Here is a 25,927-nt window from a genome sequence, read left to right as displayed (position 1 = left end):
TGGGGATGGCTCCTTGGCCTCTGCCCCAGGCGCTAGAGTGGCTCTGGTCGCGGCAGAGAGTCGCCCCTGGTGGATCCCGGTCGGGCGCATGCAGGAGTCTGACTGTCTCTTCCCGTTTCCAGCTTCAGGAAAAAAAAAAAAAAAAAAAAAAAAAAAATCTCTAAATTCACTTCCAAAATATTGGGGAAATAACTCTCAATGTTAATTTGAAAAATGTTCATTTGAATACACGGCAATGGCTTTTTCAACAAGACTTCATTTTTCATGTGTCCCGATTTTACTTTTATCAGCCAGACAATTGCCAAAGGCTTGGCCTCATTAGTGAATTCTCCTTGCCTAGATAAAAATCACTTTTAAAGAAAACCTTTACAGCTAAGAGGAGCCCTAGGAGACATAATTAACTGTAATCCAGTATCCTAGAAGGGATCCTGAAACAGGAAAAAGGCACTAGGTAGAAACCAAGAAAACTGGATCAAGTATGGACTTTAGTAAAAATGTATCAATAAACATTTAACTGTAAAAAAAGTACAATTCTACTGAAAGATGTTAAGGGAAACTGAGTATGATGTATATGCAACCTCTGTACTGTCATCATTTTTCTGTAACTCAAAACAGTTTGAAAAATTAGTTTATTATAAAGAAAAACTTTAAAGCTCAATAGTTGGCTGATGCAGCATTCTGCTAAGTTTTGGTTAGTTCATAAGGAACTAACTGACATTTAACATTCTGTTGTTGGCGCCACTCCCATTTACTTTCTCGATCCACACAGGGAAGACTTTTAACAGTTCCCCATGAGGATAAAAGTTCTATTCCAATCACCTCAAACTCTAGCTAATAGAGGAAAGAACAGATTTGTGAGAAAATCAGTACAGCCATTTTTACTATTAAAATTTTGCTTTTTAATAATTTAAGCAAGATATTTGAAGCAGTTTAGAAAAACAAGACTTGTATTTTATTTCCTTGTAAAAATCTTTACACATGCAGACAAACCAGTGTTATGAAAGTATTCACCATCATTTTAACAAATAACCACTTAAATAGAAGTGTCTGCAATTTTATCTGTATAAAAATAAGATACGTTTTTACAGAATTCACACTCCAGTTCTTATAGCAATAAACAATACACAACCTTAAGTACAACTGAGCCTGACCGTGGTTTTCAATTAGATACTGCTAGAACATTTTGATGTGCAAAAAAAAAAAAAATTCTTTTCAACAGAAAATGTCCTGTTTCTAGAGATCTAGAGGGTTTTAAGAAATCAAATCCTAATCAGTTTGCTTTTAATGTTTTCACTGAGTCACACACCATAATGTAGATCGGCAAAAACAGATGCAGGTTCATCGGAAGGAAGTCAGCGCCTATGCCTGCCATGTCCTGAGCGGCTGCCACTGTGGTGCTTGCCTTTATGGGACCTCTCAAAGGAGCGAGATCTTTCCCGCCTGTCCCTATGATGTCCCCTTTCATGCCTGTGTTTCTTGGCAGCATCTGAGTGATCCCGAGACTTGCTCTGAGATCGAGAACGAGACTTTTTCCTTTTATGACCATGTCTATTTGAACTTTTTAAATCATCTCTGGTATGCTTGGCCTTAAGGTGAGGAGAACCATGATTGTGATGTCTTCTTGGGCTTTCACTGTGACTGCGGGACCTGCTTCTTGATCTTGAGCTGTATGTTCCAGATCGACTCCGCCTATTATTATAACTTAGATAAAAATTTGAGGGTTAGATTAGATTTCTATTAGATCAGAATATTTAGGTGGTGCTCATAGCAGGTTCAACACAAAACTGTCAGGCCTGTATTGACAACAGGACAGACTAAAGACTTTTATTATAACTCTCCCCCCTCCACTTTTCCCCCTCTAGCCTATATTAGACAAATGTACTCTATGTCTATATTCCAAAGACAGGAGTAATTAGCAAATTTTACAGACTGTTCTAGATAGCTATGCTTTTTATCTGACCATCTCCCATTGTTCAGAGCCACAAAAAGCAATTTATTTGACTATGGTTACAGTAGATCGTTGTACATGGAAATAGTCACAAGAAATTCTTGATGGAATTCAGAGTTTGGCTGGTTATGCTGATGTTTGTGATGGCATGACTACAGTATATTAATAAATGTTGATTTTTTTGTTCAACAATAAATGTGAATTCTTGTTCCTGGAAAAATAAGATATTCCCTGAAAATAAGACCTAGTGCGTCTTTAGGAGCAAAAATTAATATAAGATATTCTTATTTTCAGGGAAACATGGTAATTAATAAGTCACATTTCCTAACTGAAACCGACAAAATGTTTACACATAAACAGGATACTACACTGCTAACAAAAATTAGTGGATTAGAGAACTTACAAGAAACTTCAGTACTTTCAGCCTTTTGTATAGTGCATTTTCACCAATGAAATAAAAGTTGGTTTTGCATCTCATCTATATAACTGAACAATTTTTTTGACTTGTCATTTGCTTTTCTGATGTTCTTGTTTAATAAAAAAAGATCAAATGCTTTTTTTTTTATCACTTCATACTCGTTTTTGAAATATCCCCTAATTTGTGAGCAGTACATACACCTTCCATAGCACTTTGGCCAGCCCCTATACTTTTCCAAAACAAACAAAAACAAAACAAAATACACAAAAAAACAAACAGCAAGCAAAAACAGAAAAGAATGCCTTTTAAGGCCAAATTAGCTACACTTATTTGATATTTGAAAAGCATTTTTTTAAAAGTAACTTTTAAATATTCCAAATAAGATTGTTTTTCTTAAGGCAATATTTACTTACTGTCGTCTTGGAGTATGTGATCTAGAATGTGATCGTGTTCTTGACCTTGATCTACTTGCACTTCTGCTATTTCGACTCCTCTTGCTGTCTTTTCTTACACTTCAAAAAAAGAAAGGAAAAAAACCCACAGTACTTAAGTCACATACTAGTGTTAGAAATTAATCACATAAGATTCAGGCCAATTTTCTAACTCAAGCTCACTCACCCATTATAAGGACTTTTAGAAGCCTGTTGTCTGTCTTCAGGTTCTTTTTTGACCATCTTCACATTAACAGAGATTGGTGATTTCTCTTCAGCCTTTACTTCTCTTGGTGAGGCTTAAAAATAATAAGGACATACTAACTATTGGATTTAACAGAGGGTCAAAACTTGTTTATAAATATAACTCAAAGTATCAGGCTTTTAAGTATGTCTTTAGTTGTCAAGAGAAAACAACTTCTTATTGTTTCTTTGCAACTGTTAAATGTTAAAGCCTCTAATAACCATGTTTAAGTTCAGTGCCCAACTCATTTCAATTCTAACTCTTACATGGTTTAGAGGCTGGAGAAAATCCACCAAGCGTTGAAAGGGCTGGAGTTCCATCAGGATTCAATCCCTTTGCTTTTAATTTGGCTTCTTGTAAGGCTACTTTTCTTTTCTCTACTTCTTTTTCCAGCAATTCATAGTTTGGCTGTTAGAGGAAAATGAATTTAGTATTTCTCTTTCTCAGTGGTTTAGAGGCTTAACACACTGAGACAATAAACACTAGTAAACATAATTACCTTTTTTCTGGTATAAAGCCTAAGGGTTTCTACACAGATATCCTGGATCTCCTCTTCTGTAGTACCAAAAAGAAGAAACCAATGGGGACGAGTAGGCAATGGAATCTAAACCATAAACACAGAATGGTTTAGATTAAATTTCCACTGGTTTTATTAGGAGAACTGATTTATCCTATAGGACAAAAAGACTATATACACCAACCTGAAGAGCTCTAGCTGCAAGGTAGATGCAAGCACATGCTATAGTCTCTGGTTGAAATCGAACAAATACATTGGTTCGAAGGCTGTCATTCATATAATTCCTGAAAAAATATTTTAATCATAAGCTTCGTACATAAAATAGTTCTAAAGCTTACATAAAATTGGAGACTCAATCTACTTTATTCTTTTTTCTTCTCATAATTATATTCATATTCTCATATTCTAGCATATAACAATTCTTTTTTAGCATGTAACAATTCTTAACTCAAAAATCCACGAGATAAGAATTTAAAACTAGAACAATTCTTCAGCTTTCCCCCATATGACCAAAGTCCTTGAAATAATTCTATATTATTCCAAACAGTTCTGAAATTTAAAAAATAGCTCTATAAAAAGCAATGCTTTCAAAGTCAATTCTAACATGACTAGTTTCAGAAATGATAAACCACTCCAACAATACTTCAAGCCATTCATTACTGACCATCTCTCCTTTATCCACAATAAAAAGCAGTATCAACCAAGTGTTTTCAAAAACTCAAAATACTGTGACAGGGGTAAAAGGTAAACAAACTCACCAGGTTACAGTACGAAAACTAAGCTACTTCAGAAAATCTAGACAGGGAAGTGAAGAGCAGTAAATATATAAAACAGCCTTGCTTATACACCATTTTTGTGACTAAGTACAAATAAAAGCAATAAACTACTTTAGTTAATGAACTGCTTGACTTTTTAAAGTAGTGAACCCTTCCCCACAATACTCCTAATGTATTAATAAAATTTTACAAATTTTTAAAAGGTTAAACTAAGACTTTCTTAAAAATCTTTACTCATGACAATGGCTAAAATCTGTTTTTATAGAACACATATTAAAAATGTCATGCACTTTATAAAAGCAATGAGCTTTTCTATTACTATTATTTACTGAATCCAAAGGAAGCACTTCAGTCTTAAGTCCAGACCATAAAAATTAAGCTCTGCACACCAACTGTTTTGAGACAGTAGTTGTGCCTGGACCACGAACTCCTTGTTTTCTTTACCTTTAAATAAGCCAGCAATCCAAACACACACCTGCACCTCAGAAGTCCAAGTTCTATAGTACTTATGTTGATATCTCTAAAAATCAAGTTATTAACTGTTAATGTCTGCAATAGCCCAGGAGCTATAAATTCATCCAGTATGGAAACGGTGCCCAGTTTAAGCTATAAGTTATAGTTTTCTTTTTGTAGAATTCATGCTATACATACTAAAAATAGAAATCTAGTCAAACTCCTAACAAGAAAAATTACGTAATTCATAATGGCCGAATAACAAATCTATCAAAAATGAACTATTCATTTTGATAGGTACAGGTATACATTAAATACACAGGCATGTTGAATAGTTATTTCTAGAAGCAAATATACAAATCCTTTTGACACCCCGACAGAACTAGAAGATGCTGCCAGATGGATATGGACCACTTCAGTGAATCTCGGATGAGAGCTTGCACTGGATTGGCTGGAGAGCAGGGCAGCCAATCAGGCCATCCTGAGGTCATGGGCTGAAGTGCAGAGGGCAGAGTTCTATGACTTACCATCATGGACTACCCTTTAATTAAAGAGTAGAAAAAAGAACAAAGTTAAATTGAGTCCTCCGTTAAAAGTAATTAGTCAAGCCAAGAAAACAGGAAGCAGAAATAAGCATTATTTACCTTTTGATTAAAAAAAAAAACAAAAAGCACCAAAAGAAACTCATCTTATTATTTTGGAAAGGGAAAATGAAACTTACTTTATTTCTGCTTCTGTTTTCCTGGCTAGAAAAAAAAATATAAAAAAAGCAACTTACCAGGCAGTTTGAACCAGGGTTTGATTACGTTCACATTCTAAGACTTGTAAATACATAACAATGATCTGAAGGACAAAGAGTACAGAGTTGAATGAATACTAAGTAACTGAACATACCAGATACAAGTTATAATTCTTCTGTAAACTATAAATAGCAGACCAACCTAAAATGTACCTGAATTGATGTGTTATTATGCTACCATTTCTCATAAATTATGTTTAAAAATGTCTCAAATTGTACAAGAAAAAAATTGGGAGTTAATTCAATGGAAAACAATACCTCATTTTTCATGAATACTATCTGACAGGCACTGTATTCTACAAACAAGTTAAAGCTATAAAATTATAGTGTTTAACTTCTAAAGGTACAATCTTCACATCTCAGAACCCTGTATTTTTAAACTTATACAATAGGTATGAAACATATTCTGTGACGCTCCAAGTGGGTATTATAGTGTGTCATCAAACACTAAATATCTCCACAGTGAAGCTCATCACACTCCATGCAAGGAGCTTCACCTCAGTTCAAACAAGGTATTTCGGAACCTCTATCACATCATTCTCATTTTACAGTTTTAAGATATGAAATCTAAAAACGAGATTATCTGCCAAGACCACACAGCTAACTGCAATGGAGAGTTTCTATTACAGAAAGTACTATCCTCAGAGCATCCGTTCTTCTAAGTGTTCTGTCATTATGTCGATCACATGCAAGCAGAGCTGCTGGAGAAACCCATGAACACTCAGTCACAGCGAGAGTGGGCAGCCATCACCACACTTGGAACATTTTACTACACAGCAGGTAGCACAACAGATTTTTTTGCACATGCACACATACACATACAATTTATTCCTTGGAATGGGTTATTTCATAATCTGTTTCTAGGTAGAGAAAACTGGGTTAACCCCAGAGGCAAAAAGAACTTATCTTTGCCTATACTATACAGAGTGAAGATTTGAACCCAAGTCTTTTTGACTCTCATTTTTCTGATAAACTTCAATTAAAAAAAAAAAAAAGAAATGCTTTTAAAACACAAGTTTAACTCTCAAATATAAAAATAAATTCATGTAAAATAAAATTTTAAGAAAATCCCTAATACTTACGAATGTAATTTCTGTGCTCTACAACTCACCTTATGGGGATGCTTGACATGAACACAAAATCCCAACTCCTTTAGCACCCTCCTCTCTGCCTTGATAACTTGATTTTTGGTGTTAATGTAGTTCTGATCAAGGATCAGGGGGCTTGGAGTCCTATAGTTTGTAAGAAATAAAATCAAAACTGTTTTGCACATCCAAAAAATTTTATTTGTGGCATCTCCGTTTTCCCTTCCAACCAACTATTGGCAACAGAAACCAGCTTTTTAAACTCCTGCAAACAAGTTAAAGGCATTAATCTTGTGCTGTCCAAGTTATGCTAATTAAATATATACTTTCTAGACTAAATTTCCATAGAAACTAACTCAACCCTGTAATGAAAATAATACACTCTAATTCTCTTGGATGTACCCTTGTTGGTCTTTTCATATTGACATTTTGGGTGTATATGTTGTGTGACAGCTTGACTATCACAAATCCCATTACTCTCCAGATACTTACCAATGTGCTCTTGAAAACATCTACTGTTAAGACCTCATTAAGATATAGTGATTTTATCTATATTATAAAGTATCACCTCTTAACCACTTTATGGCCAATTAAAAATTAGGTGAAAAAATGGTGGATAATTTAATCCAGATTCTCCCAAAATGGGCAATTTGTTTAAACAAATTGTTTTAAGAATCTATCTCTGTTAAAGAAATTAATCTGAAAACTAAAGATTTAGATCAATTACCAAAAAAAGTTATAACATTAGATTCAAAACTTAAAATAATAAAATCCATGCCTAAATTTGGCTGAGTTGTAGTTACTGGGCAGTATATTTAGCATGTAATGCAAAAGAGAAGACAAGACCATAATGGGGGAACCAGAACAGCAGTCAAAGTCTCTGTGCCAGATTGAATTTTGATAGCTTCCACAGTTATGATGCAGAACGGTGTATGTCAACCAGTGGTTCAATGCTTTAGAAATAGTGCATTAAATTAAAAGATTATCTTATTTAAGTGTTGAAATAAAACTTAATGTTCAAAATTAGGTTTTTACTAAGAAGTCTGTTTCTCTCGACTTGGACTTCCATTAAAAAGTCCATAAAATATCCCTTATTTGATATACTTTTAGAGCCAACCAACAAAATGTATTTTTGTTAAGATACTGATTATATGGTGTGTGTATGTAAAACATTTCAACATTTTCCCCATACTCAATTCATTTTGAGCAAAAAGATTCAGGAGTTTCTGCCCTGGACAGAATACAATGCCTGTTTTTAATTGTAAACAATCTCTTTACAATTCACAGCAAATTTAGAAAAATGTAAGCTCACACTTTAAAAAAACCAATACATCCACTTGAAACATCAGTGTTTGAAAAAAATAATCTGAAATAAGCTGCATCAACTACCCCTGTAGTGACATGTTATCAAAGTAGAAATCATTTATTTTCACACATTTAAGAAAAAAACTAGAATGCTTACTAGACTATTTCAAATTATTCTATTTTTTATCATTACATTAAACAAGACAAAGTTGACAAAGCTGACAAAATGGAAAATAGCTGTTACTTAGGTTAACAAAGCTGACAATGGCCTTCACTCAAGTCCAATTCCTATTACATACATGAAAAGGTGTGAACGATGAACGAGGTCACCAATTGTGGAAGGAATGATTTCTAATGTAGTATCACAATGAATCCATTTTAATCAGAATAGGCTACACAATAACTGCTTATTGGGGGGAAAAACTCAAATGGAACTCAAAGAGCAATAAATGTATATATAAAAACATCTCAAAGCTCTTAAGGTTTATGATTTTTCAGGTTTCACCACAATAGGAAATTTATAGTTAAATTCGGACTGTTACTGATGGTCGGTTTTCTAATGGCCCTCCTTCAGCAGGCATTAGGAGATAGGATATCTCCGCTGTTAGAGCTGCGCACACTTTTAACTCTTAACCTGCTGCAATTCAGAAAGCAAAACTGCACCATTAGAATCCATATAAAAATAAAATCTTATAAAAGCAGTTTTGTCTCATTTACCCCCAATTACGTTGAGCAAACTCATACCTCTTACTAAGTTTGTTTTAAGAGTTGCCTTTAAAATCTGTTAAAAATACATTTTTCTTGTACTTAACCAGCTAAACACTTGTTTGAATTATGGCTACTCTCTAGTGCCAAATCAGGCTTAATTATTAATTCTGCTTAAACAAATTGTCATTTTGAATCTACTCTACCACAATCTTTACTTTACTTTTTTTGTGTGTGTCAACGTCCCAATCAAGTTAAATGATTAAAGAAACCAAACTCATTATCCACTATTAATTCAACTATATACTCAACTTCTTGCTCAGGCCTACTATTACCTGCAGTTTTCAAAGTTAACTTTGTGGGTGTAATCTAATACCTTTATTTTGATCAGAATTGGTTTCACCCCAAAATCAAGGAAGGCTCAATATACATGTAATTAACAACTACCTTATATTCATTTTTTCCCCTTATATTGATTTTGTAGAATAAAAACATGTCCAGATAAATCAGCAAGGTTCAAGAAAATGGTCTAAGCAAGTGGCTTACTTATGTTAACAAAGTATTGACTAGTACTTTTTCTGTGGCTACAAGAATGTTAAACTGAATTACGATTTGCTAGAATGTCTTCCTCTCCAATTAAGTAAACCTTCTCATCCAAGTGTGAAGTGGCACTTACAAACAATTAAGAAATAATCTATTCAGAGACCAAAAGTAAAAAAATAATTATCAAGAAACAACCAAACCTAACTCTACCTTCCTGACTTTCAAGTTTGTCAGATTTTTCAAATTAATTTATATGACAACAACAATTTTCAAATTTAGTCTTAACAAGAAATCTTAGGCTTTAGTCACTGGCAGTTAATTATCATCTGGCCTCTTAGAATAGTTATTTTTTCCTTTACCATAATTGAGTTAAAATATACCCCTTAAAAAAAAGAAAATACAATTAAGAGGTCCAAACATGGTTAAGTTTCACTCACGTATCTAAGGACCAAGGATATCTAAACTAGTTCAAGGACTAGACCTGCAGTTCTCAACCTGTGGGTCGCGACTCCAATGGGGGTCGAACGACCAAAACAGGGGTCGCCTAAAGCCATCGGAAATACATATTTTATTTAAAAATGTATTGTATAATAAATATGTATTTTCCGAAGGCTTTAGGCGACCCGTGTTTTGGTCGTTCGACCCCCGCTGGGGTCGCGACCCACAGGTTGAGAACCGCTGGACCAGACTAAATTGTGGTAAGTAGTTCACAGGGAGGCAGAATGCTGATCAATACAGAATAACACAATGGTACTTCAAAGAACTCTTTTTTTAAAGCAGTGTTTAAAAACAAACGAATGGCTACCTTAAGAGCCACCAAAATAAACTGCACCAGGAGGGTGAACTAAATGACAAGATCACTTAAGACTCCTCCAACCTTCATCCATGTTCAGTACACATGCTGAAAATACCATATACCACCGAGAGTGGCCGCACCAGTCTGAAGATGTCTTTTAGACAGACAAGTCAGAAGTATGAATGTGGGCTCCTTAAAACTACAGAAAACCCTTTATTTGCTGGGAATATGTTGAGTCCCAATAGCAAATTATAGTTGAAACTATTAAAATGTTAAAGCAACCTTCCTTTAGGTTCAGCCGTTTATGAGCTTATAAAACAATTATCAAACTGTAAAGAAACAAAGATCAAAGGGGAAAAAAGTCAAATAATCCAGGATGTGGCCTGGGCATTGGTACTCTCTAAGAGCTTATCTGGTGACTCTAATGTGTAGCCAGGACCAAAGAACAATGACTTAATAAAGGCTACAGAAAAGATGTCTCCTTTGTAATTTTCAAATTCACGCTACAATTTAACCTTTCATAAACTACATTAAAAAATCAAAATAAACTGACACACTTTACCTATCTGAAGTATAATAAGTGTAATATGGATAATACTTTTGAATGACATTAAGCTATACAAATAAAACATTAAGCTATAATTCTAATAACTTGGACAGCAAAGACTAAAGCTTATAACAAGAAACAGGAGTTTTTCTAAATGGTTCACCAGTGGCCAACCTGTTAGTCCCCGATTCCAGTGACCTATTCTCAGAACACTGGCTTCTCCTTGGGGATTTTCCATACTTCACTCACTGTTGCCATGACGACAGCTTCATCTCTATGTACCACTCCACATCACCCAGGCTTTGGTAAATGTAGCTGGTCGCTGTATAGTCGGTTGCAAGGGAAAAAAGAGTTGAAGTTAATAACATATACAAGTTACATGTCTGAGTAAACTTGTAATATGCATAGAAACACTTTTACATCCTTCTTTAAAAACAAAGGCTTCCATGCAATTAACAACTTCTTTTAAATTTCATGCTATAGTCACTTCTAAGATTTGAGACAAAAATCAGTCTCTCTGTAATGACCCCCCAAAGAACCAGTTATCAGACACAACAGTCAGGTGAGATGTTTTAAATTCCAAGGTTTTATAGTTAATTCCTACACTGACAACAAGGAAGTCTCACAGAAAATTTCAAAGTAGACAGTCAAATCACTGTAAGTGATAACATAAGAGTTGGCTCAATGGTTCAAAGCTATTTCCTTTAAAGACACAAAATTCTTTGACTGAAGAACCTTTTTATTCTTTTTGTTTTAAACACTTTGAAGAATCGACTAGACAGCTAAATTTTAGCTCAGACCACACTAAACACCAACTGAAATCTTTCCAATTTCCAGGAATTCCTCACCAAGAAGCTAAAAGATATTTTAAAATGAAATACAAAAATTAGTTTATCCCTGAATATGGTTAAGGTGAATGAGAAGATGGCAGAAAAAAAATGTAAGAAAACTGAAAAACGTTGTGAAAACTATCTGAGTAACAATGTTTTGGACTTTTAAACTAGACAGATCATTTTACAGTTACTTTACTATCTGCTTGTCTCTGAATAGCTGTTACTGCCAACTTACAGATTCAACCAATAAGAACCACTTATATTATAGGATATTAAATTGGCACTAATCAACACTCAACCCCCAAAACCTAAAATCTTTTAATAACTTCCTTTCAAACTCATTACAAGTTTGTCTAACATCATCAAAATTTCTTAAAAGTGAAAAGAACTAATCTACCCCAACTATAGCCACCTGCAACACGTATGAAAAGTCACCTGTAGACACATTAAGTGCTGCAACTACAATTTTTGGTACTGCCTCACACGAACACATAAGTCCACATCAAGTGTTAGGTTGTAACCACAACACCTTTAAGATATTATTTTAGTCTATTTTCTTTCAAGAGAAATTAAATGTGCCTTATCAAAATACAACCCAATCAATTAAGAGTTAATTTTTCTAACCCACTCACTGAGACTATATCTGACCAAAACAAAATACCTGTTTAATCTCTTTGACTTCAAACTTTATCATCCTGCAGTCTTTTCAGATCCGGCATTATGCGATATACTGTAGTTCAATGTTGAGAGGCACGCTAACAAAAGCCAACCTCAGTTGATCGAGTTAATTAACTGAGACTTCCAAGTAGAGAAACAATCTACACAAAACTTCGCAGCAATATTAACTTGAACTGCAGTTAAACTTCAGCCTTCAGTCTTCCAGAGAGGGATGGGGAAAAACAACTTACAGAATACACTCACACTTGAGCCAAACGTATTCCCTTTCTTGTTTAATCTTAAGTCACAGGACTGCTTCACAGCATTGCTAGGATTGTCCATAAATGCAACTGCCTCTATAAACTTTAGATAGCTGGTTAATGGTAGTTTTTTTCATATTAAGAATCAGTGTGCTCCTAATGTGAATTTCAACACCTAAATTAGTATTCCTGTGTGCATGAGTTTTAACTTGAGAAGAATGTTTTTGATTTGATGATTGGTGCACAGTACAGTACTAGCAACAGATGCTGTGTTCAACACCAATCTTACCTTTTTCCTCTTAACTGGCGTAGGTGGTGAAATACATTAATCACATCTCTTATTCTTCTAGGTGCTTCTTCAATTTTTGATGCAAGATTAATACAAGCCATGGCAACAATCTGAAAGAAACAACGATCCAATGAACCAGGTGTTAAGATTACAACACTATCATACAGTTAGAAAAAAAATGCCCTTCTCAAAATCTTAACAAAACTATTTTGATAAGAATCTTTAGGACACAACTGGAACAATCTTTGGTGAAATGTTACAAGTGAGATTTCCAAGCCATAAGTTTACCAGCTATGCTAATACAAAGACTTATTTTTACTGCTTAATTACTCAATTTTGAATCCAGAATCAAGCTCAGTCTCATTGGGAGTTACATGTTTCGGTGAAAATTCTAATTTTTGATTAGAGGGCTTGGGATCCACTTTCTACTTTATTTTCTTTCTTTTTAAAAAATTTGTTGATTGATTTTAGAGAGACATAGAGGAACAAACAGTAAGAAACACAAAAAAATCCATTTGTTATTCTGTTTATGCATTTACTGGTTAAGTCTTCTGTGTGTCCTAACCGGGGATGGAACCCTCAACCTGTACTGGTAGGTTATAACCAAATGAACTACCCGCCCTGGCCCCAGTTTCGAGTTTTTAAAACCTATTCTAAAAGTCCCCACTTCCCGGTGGGTGAGAATTAGATACAAAGGACTAAACTAGCCAGTTTCTTTCTGGAAGAGCTGACTGCTGACACCACCCCTCCTTCCCGTTCCCGGAGGAAGAAATCCTTTTCCACTCGCCCCCGCTGGACTTACCTCGAAACTGTGTTTGACGAAAGACTTGGAGTAGAAAAAACGATGAAATAACACCTGCCCCGTTGCCATCGCCACCTGCAGACAGGAGAGAAGACCGGAAGCGCAGGGTCAGGCGGGCCCGCACCAGGCGCCGCCGCCATTTTGTGCCGCCGCTCGCTCCGCTTCTCCTCCCCACGCGCCCGCCCGCCCACGGGAGGCCCCGGCTCCGGCGGGGACCCGAGGCCGAAGAGCCGGAAGGGGCCGTTCCCACGCAGCCGGGACAAGGCGGCATCCGGACACAGCGCAGGAGAGCGGGGAGACGCGGCGCGGCGGCTGGCGGGGCCCCTCACTGACCTGCGGCAGCCGGAGCAGGATGCCGGCAGCCTGGATGAGCTCGCAGCCCAGGATGCGCAGGTCCGTCTCGCTGGGCAAGTCCAGCCCGTCCTGCATAGACGGCGTGGGCGAGAGCCGCTCCTCTGGGATCAGCGAGTGGTCGATGGTGAGCGAGACTTCCGAGTAGAGGCGGTCTCCGATCAGAATCCCTCCCGACACGGTCGTCGTCGTGGTCGTCGTCCCGGAGCTAGAGCCGCCCGCGCTCGGCGCGGCCGACGAGGCCGCGGCGGCGACAGTCACTGTCGGGTGAGGCCCGGACGCCATAGTCTCAGCGAGCGGTACGCACACCCAACGCAGCGGAGTCCGGAGCGGAACTAACCAGCGTCCTCCGCCGCGCTCCGGCGCTTCACGCAGCGTGTGCCTCCGCTCTGACGTCACCACGCCTGTCCGTCCGCTTCACGCAGCGTGCGCCTCTGCTTGACGTCACCACGCCCGTCGGCGCGCCGACCAGTCCCTGTGGGCTCCGCCCCCGCCCACGGGTTCGCCTGCTGGTGGTCTCAGGCTGCTGTTCCTGCTGTTTGACCTGTCTGTCGGGGTCCCGCAGTGATTAGGACGGCCTGAAAGTCTTTTTAACTAAAACAGGTCCAAGCCGCCTTATTTATACTATTTTTAGCCACAAGACTAATACGGGAGTGTTACAAGTTACCTTTCCCCCAAGTTAGAGTTGGTGAAACTGACTGTAACCGCTGCGCGATTTTGGTAATTTGTGCAGAACGTGCGTCCCTTGGTTCCCATATCTCATGGTCTCTTAACTGCGCGTTTGCGCGGCGCAGGTTCAGTGCGGGGTGCCACCTCGCCCTCTCTGACGGCTGGAAGTGGGAGCCCTGATGCGGACCAACTTGTAATTTAATGTGACCATCAAGGAATCTAGAGGGGACTAACTGCTTTACAGTATTTTTAGGAAACCGGTGTGAACTACTTCGGTTCCCCAGGAAAGCCCGTGGATGAGTGTGTGGTATCGATGGGTGAAGACAATGGCTGGGAGGGTGGCTGCTTTCACTGCGTGGCTTGAGAAATTCGGACCCACCGTGACAGCGCTGCAGCTTGCAATAATCTGGAAAATCTCTAGTTTCCAAAAATAGTATTAGGATAAGAACCTTCCAGAGGTAATCTGATTATGCCCTCAGAGTCTATTCATATGTAGTTAGCTTAATTAGAATGGGAGAAATCTCATTTTTTCCTCTCATACAGTAGTAGCTAGTAATTTCCAAATTTCCTCAACATTCAAGTAAAAATGATACTGAGCCAAACTACTGGAGTGTAGAGTTGGAGGAAAGGAAGTTCATTTTGGTTTACTGCAACCATCTTCTTATCCCACTCTTGAACTTCCGCGAGGTTGTCCAGGGATGAGATGCCCCATTACCTTTCCATTCCATAGCTCAGTTTTAAGGCTTAATTTGTCTAATTATGAAAAGTATTGAAATTAGGCTCTATAGGGCAAAGAGAGTTTGAATACATTTCAATTTGGGCAACGATGTCACTAACGCAAAACATACTCAAAACCCTCACTTTTTAAAAAAAGCATTAAATCAACCCTACTTAGTAAAGACTAACATCAATAGTTCTGAACCCTGGCTTGCACATTAGGACATTCTGAGGAGTTTTTAAAACGTCCTGATGCCTGAATGTTACCTAAAGAGGGTGATGGAATTGATATGGGATAGGCTCCAGTCAAGTGATTTTTGCCCATCCTCCAGTGATTCCAACGTTTAGCCAGCCCTGAGAAACAACTCCAAGAGAGTGTAATTCTGGTACTGGCTAAAGCAAGTAACCTCTTTGCATGTCACTGCCTTCACCTGTCTGAGTAGGCTGCTTGCAGGGAAACTTCCCTCCCCATTATTCAGGGGGGATTTAAAATATTGTAACAGCCTGGTCTGTAGTGGCGGAGTGAATAGAGCATCAACCTAGAACACTTAGGTTGCCAGTTTGAAACCCTAGGCTAGCCCAGTCAAGGCACATATGACAAGCAATCAATGAACAACTAAGGTGAAGCAACTATGAGTTGACACTGCTCATTCCCCCTTCTTTCCTCTGTAAAAGTCAATAAATAAAATATTTTAAAAAATACTGTTAACAAATTTTGAAGTCTTTAAAGACTAATAGTTAATATGCTGGTTCTGATAATCTATCGTGTAAGATAGTATCCTTGGAGAAGGTTGAATGGTACCCAGTAACTGCTGTTTTTGTAACTTCTTGTGACTATTTTAAAATAAGTTTAAAAATCTAATTGTTAATATGCTTCATTGAAACATTGAGTTTCAATGAAATCACCTATATTTATGACTTGACAGTAAGAGAGATGAGAAGCATCAACTTGTAGTTGTTGCACTTTAGTTGTCCATTGATTGCTTTCTCATATGTTCGGGGGGGGGGGGGGGACTTCCAGCTGAGCCAGTGATCCCTTGCTCAAACTAGCAACCTTGGACTTCAAGCCAGCAGCCTTTGGGCTCAAACCAGTGACTATGGGACTATGTCAATGATCCCACACTGGAGCTGGAAACCCTGTGCTCAAGCTGGTGAGTCCACACTCCAGCTGGTGAGCCCGTGCTTAAGCTGGATGAGACTGCTCAAGCCTGTGATCTCAAGATTTCAAGCCTGGGACCTCAGCATCGCAGTTTACTATCCACTGCACCACCACTGGTCAGGCAGTATATGTTTTAATTGTATAAAAACAGGAGAACTAGTGCTCACTTCAGCAGCACATATACTAAAATTGGAAACATATAGAGATTAGCATAGCCCCTGCACAAGGATGACATGTGTGGAAACGGCCCACTGGGGGTGAGGACGACGGAGACGCAGAGACCCAACTCCGGGGACCAGGTTCAGTGATGCAGATCCACTTTATTCAGGAAGTAAGCTAGCTTATATACACAGGTTCAGCCTATAGGGTGTTATAGCATGTCCTTCACAGCTAATGGCTGAAAAGGTCAGGGAGCTGCCTGGTTAGCGCTGAGTCGCTTCCTTATAGCGGGCGAGCTCCCTCCTGGGTGTGCCTAGGAGGGTTTCAGGTGCTGGAGTGTTCTCACAGCATTGCATCAACCACAGCTGCTAGGAATGTGCTCTGCGCTCTACCTACAGACATGCAAATTCGTGAAGTGTTCCATATTAAAAAGAAACGAATTAGGAGAAATGAGTTCATTCTAGTGTGACTCTTCCATTAGGAAGTAAATAAATTCTTTGTCACCCAAAAAGAAAATTAAATGGTAGATCTGTAATATACTTTGTATATTCTTTCTCAACAGAGGTCCTATTAGTAGGCACTTAATTCACCTAGGTCTAAAGGGAAACTAGTGTTGATAACTAGAGTAAAGTTGTATTTCTACTGTTTCAAGACCTGCAGGCTGCAGATGATGACTAAAGAGACAAACAAAAATATCAGTGGTGCCTGACCTGTGGTGGCGCAGTGGATAAAGCATTGATCTGGAACATTGAGGTTGCCGGTTTGAAACCCTGGGCTTGCCTGGTCAAGGCACGTATGGGAGTTGATGCTTCCTCCCCCTGTTCTATCTCTTTTCTCTCTCTCGCTAATAAAAATGAATAAATAAATAAAAATCTAAAAAAAAAAATCTTAAAAAATATATATCAGTGGCCTGCCTTGCTGGGACTACTAAAGAATCATATTTCTGGCGCCTAAATCAGTTCTCATTCCATTAGTCTCTATAACCCAGTGGTTCTCAGAGTGTGTGCCAGGGCACACTGGTGCACCCTAGAAGATTTTCAGGTGTGCCCTATGGTATTCCAGAGAAATATATAACTGTTGGGGACCAAAAAACCAACAGGGCTTTTGGAGTTTAGATTTTTGGGGGACAGAGGTGTGGGGAATTGGCTATAAGCTGACAGTCTGCCCAACCCCCCACCTCACTTGCCTGATGAGGTTGCAAAAGGCTGTTAAGTTGTGGTGCTGGATTGTTTACACTACCCCCCAGGTTCCCCAGAAGACTGGAGGCAAGTTTCTTCTATCCTTTGTTTGATATAAAGTTAAGATGATATGTATGGTGGGGGTTTTCTGCACTTAACACAATTAAGAGTAAAAAGAGAGGAATTCTTCAATGTATTGATGAGGAAATAAGAGTTTGCCTTTCAAATATATGCCCAAACATTGAAGAAATCACTAGGACACATCAGGCTCATGTTTCTTATAAACACAAGAATGAAAAAACACATTCATGCCAGGACCTGCTGAATTTACTAAATCTTACTAAGAATATGTCTATATATAGATATATCTATATAGATAACTTTTTTGTTTTTTATTTTTAAGTCCTCTTTTTTATGAATTCTAAAAAGCATAACAAAAAATGTAACACAAATGTTTGTTAATGTCAGAATAAATTTAATTTTGTCATTTATTTCACTTAATTACCATAGAAGCATGCTTGGACTTTATATTTTTTTCTTTAATAGTTGACTTAATTCAGGGGTCCCCAAACTTTTTACACAGGGGGCCAGTTCACTGTCCCTCAGACCATTGGAGGGCTGGACTATAAAAAAAACTATGAACAAATCCCTATGCACACTGAACATATCTTAAAGTAAAAAACAAAATGGGAACAAATAACAATATTTAAAATAAAGAACAAGTAAATTTAAATCAACAAACTGACCAGTATTTCAATGGGAACTATGGGTCTGCTTTTGGCTAATGAGATGGTCAATGTCCGGTTCCATATTTGTCACTGCTAGCCGTAACAAGTGATATGACAAGCTTCCGGAGCCCTGATGCGTGCGACCCACGTCACCGGAAGTAGTACTGTACGTGAGTGACGCCGCGCTCTCACTGACCACCAATGAAAGAGGTGCCCCTTCCAGAAGTGCGGCGGGGGCCGGATAAATGGCTTCAGGGGGCCATATGCGGCCCATAGTTTAGGGACCCCTGACTTAATTATTATAACATTTCTCATAAATTTGTATATAGTGTGCCTACAATTATTTGTAGGCTTTTAAATGTGCCCAACTTCAAAAAGTTTGAGAACCACTGCTATATCCTCTCTGGAGAGCATGTTTTCTTCTTCATTTTATTTAGAAATTAAATTTAATGGGGTGACATTGATCAATAAGAGTACATAGGTTTCAGGTGCATATCTTCATAGCATCTGAACTGTTGATTGTGTTGTGTGCTCATCACCCAAAGTCATATCATTTTCTGTCATCCTATATTTGTTCCACATGTTTTCCATTATTTAAACTTTCAGGTTCTCTAATCCTAAACTCACAATTGGTATGATTTCATTAACTTCTTCAGTAATCAGTTATTTATCAGTAGACCACTGGAATTTAATAACACAACACTGTAATTTTGGCTAAGGGCAAATGGATAAAGAGAATGGTACACAAAAGGACAAATGTCAGGCCCTGGCCAGTTGGCTCAGTGGTAGAGCATCGGCCCAGCATGTGGATGTCCTGGGTTCAATTCTCGGTCAGGGCACACAGGAGAAGCACACATCTGCTTCTCCACCCCTCTTGCTTTTCTCTTTCTCCCCTCCCCCCACCCCTGCAGCCATGGCTTGATTGGAGTGAGTTGGCCTCAGCTGCTGAGGATGGCTCCATGGCTTCCACCTCAGGTGCTAGGAAGAGCTCAGTTGCTGAGCAACAGAGCAAAGCTCCAGTTGGGCAGAGCATCATTCTCTAGTGGACTTGCCAGGTGATTCCTGGTAGGGGCACATGTGGGAGTCTGCCTCTCTTCCTCCCCTCCTCTCACTGAATAATAATTTTTTTAAAAAAAGACAAATGTCAAGGTTACCATAAGTGCAAAGAGCAGGCAGAAAAGGGATAAGTCATCATGGTTAATGTCATCCAGGTGAATTTATAACCCTGAAAAATTGCTAATCAAGTTTCTGTTAACAGCAGAAATCAGAGTATCTGACTTTGCATGAACTATTCATATAGTAACATGCCTTTTTTATTTAGTCCCGTGGCAGTTATTATGACATCTCATTTTGATCTGGTTGTTCTCATCATTAGAAATAGTCATTCTGAAAATGATTTATATGTAAATAACACTTGGTATATACTGCTTAGAGAATCTCATGGTTGCACTAAGCCTGGGAATTCTTCGGTTGGCTCTGCTGAGAACTAGTTCTGAGACTTAATAAACAACCAGCTTTATCATTTCTTGAAGTGAGGGAGTCTGACTGGATCTTTTGCAGGTCTAAAATTCTTTTGACTCTGGTCATCTATACATCTTGGCCCTCAGATTCATTTTAATTCTTAGTTCTTCTTTATTCTATTAATACTTTAGTTACCCAGTCCTGTTGTTCCTTTCTTCTAGTGTAGTGGAATAACCCATTGCATGGCCTTGGATGGGAACACAGCCAACAAGAAAAGAATGTTTTGCCAAGAAAATTGTTTTGTGACTTGAAGGCGGGTCACTGAAACAGGTCTATGTGACTGAAGGCAGTTGCTGGGCTTTTCTCAGTAAAACATTCTCATAAGATTTCTGTACTTTCCAAGGTTATCCCTTAAGATAAGGAGAGGAATGTTATGGGATCCATAGAAGCAATAGCAATTAATGCCTTCTGATATTATGTTGTTACTAAGCTATCTTGCAGGTGCACTCCATGTATCTTTAAGTAAAAGTTACACTTGATGGTATGCCAATTTCTCAGGAAACAAGCTTTTTGAAGTCTTGTGAATAAAATTAGGACACAGCGCGAACTCAGGGCCATTTGCCTGAGCGAGTGGTGTGGTCCTTTGCTAGTCCTTGATGATTTCGTCTGCTGATCTCTCTCTCTGCGCCCCCGCCTCACAACAACATTCTAGGAAGGAAATTGTTCTTGAATCTTCCTCTTCTGTCTATTCTACCATATCTGCTGTTACTTCATGTCTGGGCCATTACAGTAGTTTTCTAAATGATCTTCCATTCTCTCCCATCTGTCCATCACCCTGGGAAATCTGTAAGTAGTGAAATATCAGTTTCTTTACCCCAATTCCTCAAATTAAGAATTCTGGAGATAAAAAGTAGAGCTCAAACACCTTTTGGCAGTTGAGGGTTTCCACAATCTAAACCTACTTTGTCATCCATTTCCTAATTGTATTACCACCTCACCTTTTCCCCCTCCCTCATGTCTCTACCTGAACCAAGACCAGCCAGACCTGCCTTCTCACTAACATGTCTTTTACTTCAAGATTTCACACTTTCCCTCATTCCTGTCTATTAAGCAAATCCTACTTAATTTTTTTTTTTTTGAGATCCAGATGAAGTTCTACCTCTTGCCAGAAGCCTTCCCCACCCAATCTAGCTTTCATTAATTTTCCCTGTCTTTGGACTCTCTCACAGTATTTATGACCTCTAGTATACATTTTGACATGATTCTATGCATTGTTATTTGACCTCTTCATGGGTGTATCTTGACTTTAAAAATAGTACCATTTTTCCTGGCCAAGTGGAGGCACAGTGAATATAGCGTCAGACTGGGACACAGAGGACCCAGGTTCAAAACCCCAAGTTTGCTGGCTTGAGTGTGGACTCACCACCTTGAGTATGGGGTCACTGGCTTGAGCGTGGGATCATAACCATGACCTCATGATCGCCCAAATGTCACTGGCTTAAGCTCAAGGTTGCTGGCTTAAGAAACAGGTCACTTGCTCTGCTTTAGCCCCCCTAGTCAAGGCACATATGAGACAGCAATCAATGAACTACTAAGGAGACTAAGGAGCTGCAATAAAGAATTGATGCTTCTCATCTCTCTCCTTTCCTGTCTGTCTTTATCTGTCCCTCTCTCTGCCTCTGTCACAAAACAAACAAACAAACAAAAACAGTACCATTTTTGTGTTTATTTTATATTCTCCAGAGAACCTGGTAGACATTTATATATGGTAGGTAGTTAATTAAAACTTGTGCATTGCATTGCATGTTTTTCTCCTCGTGCCTTGCTTAGGCAGCCTTTTCTGGCCTTTTCCTTTGTGTCTGGGAGCCAGTTTTACCTCAAGTGTCTGTCCTATCACCATAGCCCTCTCTCCCTAATATAGAGCTACAGGTCCTCACTTATCCCATTCTCTTTGCAGCACTTGGTAGACCAGCCATGTTTCCTCTTCTGCTCAATTCTGTATCCTTCTTACATTGGGCTAGGGCTAGGTAAATAGCCCACAATGTCTGTGCTATAGTGGCATGGACTGCAGAACAGGAGGCCTGTTGGAATTACTATGTGGGGAGTTCTAGAGGAATGAGAGTTCACAAAAAGCAATACAGTGAAGTAGTTTGGTGTATGAATGTGGACATAGACTCTGGACAGTTTTTGTAGGTGTGTCCAGGAATTGGGTACATGTGACTAAGAGTTAAGGTCAATGCCAATTTAATAAGCTAAACTATAAAACCAATAAAACCACAGGTTTACTTTGGGAGTTAGCTTAAAGTAATACCTACTCCTCTCTTCTTTTTCATACAAAGAGGAGGCTGCAAATAGTAGATACTCAATATTTGCTGATTGCAAATAATCAAATCAAACCAGTCCTTGAATGGATTTATTCTTTATGATATTTAATGTCAGAAATTGATGAGAAGGTTTGCAGTAGAGAAATACACAAAGTAAAAGGTAAAAGCCCCATTCCCACCTATCTGTATCTCCCCAATCTTTTACCAAAATTATCCAATTACCTTCCCCAGAGATAACAGCATTATATCTATTCTCCAAAATATATACATATTTCTATATAATATATACAAATTATAATTTCACATAAAAGGGAGCACATTATACATATCCAATGTGGTATGGAATGGTACTTTTATAAAATCCGAGTGAAACGTTACAAAAATGAAAAATTTAAATACATTGCAAATGCAAGCCTGAATTACTTATTATTAGATTCAACAGACAAAAAGTTATTGTGTCAATTTGCAATAATAATTTTTAGATATTTACTCTCAATCTTTGTACTTACCTTATTGAGGACCAATAACAAACAATTCAGAGTTGGCTGCCAGTCTATGGGCCATTCTTTGAGTGGTATCACTCTTTAGAAAAAGAAAAAAAGCTTTTTTGATAATGAGCATATATTACTTGTACAATTGTGATCAATTGTTTTAAATTCTTTTCCCATTCATTCTGAAAATAATAGAAATAGGTTCAACGTACAGGAATGGTTCCTAGGATGGGTCAATTTTATGAGCAAGAATAACAAACAAGGTGGCAAAAAGGAGGTGATATGTGATCTGGGTTTTAAAGGCTACATAGTAATTTGTCAGAAGTATAAATGCGGACAAGCATTTTAGGCAGAGGGAAAATGAGCCAGGGTACTGGGGTATGAGATTGCTGGGTATGTTGAGAAATACAGTGGACATCTGTTTTAGTTTGCTGTAAGGCCAGCAGTCATGGCCATCACAGCTGCCAGGCAGGTGCAGGTTCCCATTAGATTCGGACAGATGGTAGTAAAACAGTGTAGGTGAAAACTGGTGGGCCATGCCTTTATTCTAGCCTTGCATGGGTGGATGAGTAAATACACACTGCCAGAAAACACTTCCCTATCCATTCAGGGCTCCCAAAGTCACTGACGGTTTTTCTAGAATCAAAGGCCCCCACTAGCTCAGTCACCTCTTTTCCCCATCTCCTTCTCTCTGCATAAACTGGCTTCTCCTTCAGCACCCCACCATCTTGGCTGCCTGCTTCGTATGCAACCACGTGGCTTCTACAAAAATGGCCTCCTAGCTCTTCCCTCTTCCTTCTTCTTTAAACTTTGCAATGCAACAACCCCTCCTTCAGTACACATTAGCATAGCCAAGCCCCTTCCTAGGCATGAAGGTAATTAACAGTATTACTTGGGCAACGCAATCACATGGTCAGTGGCCATTTTAACAATAAAAGTGAGCAAAACCAAACAACACAAATTTTATAAACTTATTTGTCCAACACTTGCCCAGTATTCACTCGCCCTTCCATTTTCCCTTGGGGGCTCATAACTTCTCAATTCTCAGTGTACGTGGTTTGGGAGGGGCTGTCCTCTTCCCCAGCTCACGAACCTCTCCCATCTCCCTTCACTTCTTCCCAGTGATTAGTTTGGAAAGGCAGTCAAATCCAGGACTTTGGCTGGAAACTTGGTCAAGGTCTGGGAGAAGTGCTTGTTCCCCCTGGTATTGCTGAGTGGAGGATGTAAACTCAGAGTTACAGACTGCCCTCTTAAACCTGGAGAAGACAACTAGCTTGAAGATGGAGCCAGTGGAGAAAAAAAGAGAAGCATAGACTAGAGACAGAAATCCAATCTAGTGACTTTATTTATGACCCATACCCTATATTCTATCACTGGGGATTTCAGTTTTATTAACAAGTAACTTCCTTTTTATTTAATTTACTCTTAAACCCACCTTAACTGTAAGGCTTACACAAAGAATATTATGGTGTAATAGAGTATTGGGTATGTGCGTGTACACACTAGAACTAATGAGGCTGCAGGAGTTGGTAGGAGCTGAATATGAAGGGCTGAGGAACATGCCCTCATTTCTGGAGGCTCTCCAGAGCTCTGGAGGGTGTAAAGCAGTGATTGCCTCAACACGAAAATCAAGAGCTATAAATCAGAAACTCTGATATTAGGAATGTTAATTTCCTCAAGCTTTTCTAGTTGTTTTATTTCTGTTGTTCTTTGTTTTCCTCTGATTGGGGCTAGGCAATTAAAAATAACAAGAGCCCAGCAGGTTCCTGAAAATAACATTTAGAAAATGATTCCATTTTCCTTGTAAGTATAGAAAGTTAATTTAATTTTGAGCAATAAAGTAGTTGACCCTGCTTAGTACTGTTTTCCATTTACAATAAAAGTTCAGTGCAGAAAACTTTTAGGAATAATAAGAACCAGCTTTTCTGAAGCTCTCTACACATTTAATTAGTTTTCTCAGTGGGAACAGAAAGTAACTGGGGATCACATTAGCCATTTAGAACATCATAAAACAAAAATAAATAAATCTTGCATGAAGTTCCCTGCACAGAGTTGTCATGTCTCTTTAATTTAGAACAATTTCCTAGGGTTTTTGTCTTTTATCATATTTTCCATCATTTCTGATCAACTGTTTTGCAGCATGTCCCTCAGTTTGGATTTGTCTGACTGTGTTATGATTAGATTCAGGTTAAACAGTTTTCCAGGAACACTCCATCGATGATGTTGTAGCCTTCTTTGAGCTTCACATTAAGGGACATACCATGTCCAATTGTCCAATTTTTCATTAATTTCAATCATTTGGTTACTGTGGGGCCCACCAGATTTATCCATGTTAAAGGTCCCTTTATACCTTTGTAATTAATAAGTACTCTGTGGGATGATTCTTTGACAATAAATAGCATGCTTAATAACAGATCTTGCCCTGGCAGGGTAGCTCAGTTGGTTACAGCATTGACCCGATATCCTAACGTTGCAGGTTTGATCCCTGGTCAGGGCACATACAAGAATCAACCAACGAATGCATAAATAAGTAGAACAAATAGATCTCTCTCTCTCTCTCAAATCAATCTATAATAATAATAAAACGAGATCTTATGCACATTGTTTCAAAGAAGAAAAATCATGCATAACAAAACTGTAGAAATTGAAGGAATTATTTCAACAAACCTCTAGTGCACGGGTCGGGAACCCTTTTGGCTGAGAGCCATAAAGGCCACATATTTTAAAATGTAATTCCGTGAGAGCCATACAACGACCCATGTACATTACGTATTATCCAATAAAAATTTGGTGTTGTCCGGAGGACAGCTGTGATTGGCTCCAGTCACCCGCAACCATGAACATGAGCGGTAGGAAATGAATGGATTGTAATACATGAGAATGTTTTATAATTTTAACGTTATTATTTTTTTATTAAAGATTTGTCTGCGAGCCAGATGCAGCCATCAGAAGAGCCACATCGGGCTCGCGAGCCATAGGTTCCCGACCCCTGCTCTAATGAGTACCAACTCAACACTGTTATGCTAGGTGTTAAGATCAAAGTGGTAGAAATCCAAAGAAATGTTTTTCTATGGTCTGTTGGCCAGTTCAGAACTTAGGAAATTTAATGGTCAAAGAAACACCTGAGAAAAAAAAAAAAGACCAAAATGGTGAAGACTGTCCAGTAAACAGATTATATCAAATGCTAAATTAAAGGGCAAAATACCATAGAATTCAAGAGTGTCGCAAAAATCACAATAAATGCAAAGAAAGGGGAAAGTTCAGAGATATAAAGTGACTTGA

The 25,927-nt window shown here is 38.4% G+C and overlaps 1 protein-coding gene and 1 pseudogene across 4 annotated transcripts; one reads left to right on the top strand and one right to left on the bottom strand.

Moving 5' to 3' along the window:
• Positions 1–1,192: 1,192 nt before the first annotated feature.
• Positions 1,193–17,235, bottom strand: CCNL1 (cyclin L1). 4 transcript variants are annotated; one of them, XM_066369864.1, is made up of 11 exons: positions 13,742–17,216; positions 13,409–13,483; positions 12,607–12,716; positions 6,698–6,818; positions 5,566–5,630; positions 3,743–3,842; positions 3,541–3,645; positions 3,308–3,449; positions 2,985–3,096; positions 2,780–2,878; positions 1,193–1,701 (listed from the first exon to the last, which is right to left on the bottom strand). In XM_066369864.1, exons 1-11 carry the CDS (start codon positions 14,042–14,044, stop codon positions 1,353–1,355), a joined length of 1,581 nt encoding a protein of 526 aa, XP_066225961.1. In that variant the 5' UTR covers positions 14,045–17,216; the 3' UTR covers positions 1,193–1,352. The 4 variants fall into 4 exon arrangements, 3 of the variants coding, with proteins under 3 accessions (XP_066225961.1, XP_066225962.1, XP_066225963.1); XR_010749310.1 differs by lacking the exons at positions 1,193–1,701; positions 2,780–2,878; positions 2,985–3,096; positions 3,308–3,449 and adding an exon at positions 5,315–5,328 and having other exon boundaries at positions 3,626–3,645; positions 13,742–17,234; XM_066369865.1 differs by lacking the exons at positions 1,193–1,701; positions 2,780–2,878; positions 2,985–3,096; positions 3,308–3,449; positions 3,541–3,645 and adding exons at positions 4,317–4,353; positions 5,315–5,328 and having other exon boundaries at positions 13,742–17,235.
• On the top strand, positions 16,464–16,541 carry LOC136396556 (U6 spliceosomal RNA; annotated as a pseudogene).
• Positions 17,236–25,927: the final 8,692 nt, after the last annotated feature.

Source organism: Saccopteryx leptura, chromosome 2, assembly GCF_036850995.1.
Source record: "Saccopteryx leptura isolate mSacLep1 chromosome 2, mSacLep1_pri_phased_curated, whole genome shotgun sequence".
Taxonomy (NCBI): Eukaryota; Metazoa; Chordata; class Mammalia; order Chiroptera; family Emballonuridae; genus Saccopteryx; species Saccopteryx leptura.
The sequence above is the reverse complement of the archived record's forward strand: the minus strand, read 5'-3'. Positions and strand labels throughout refer to the sequence as shown.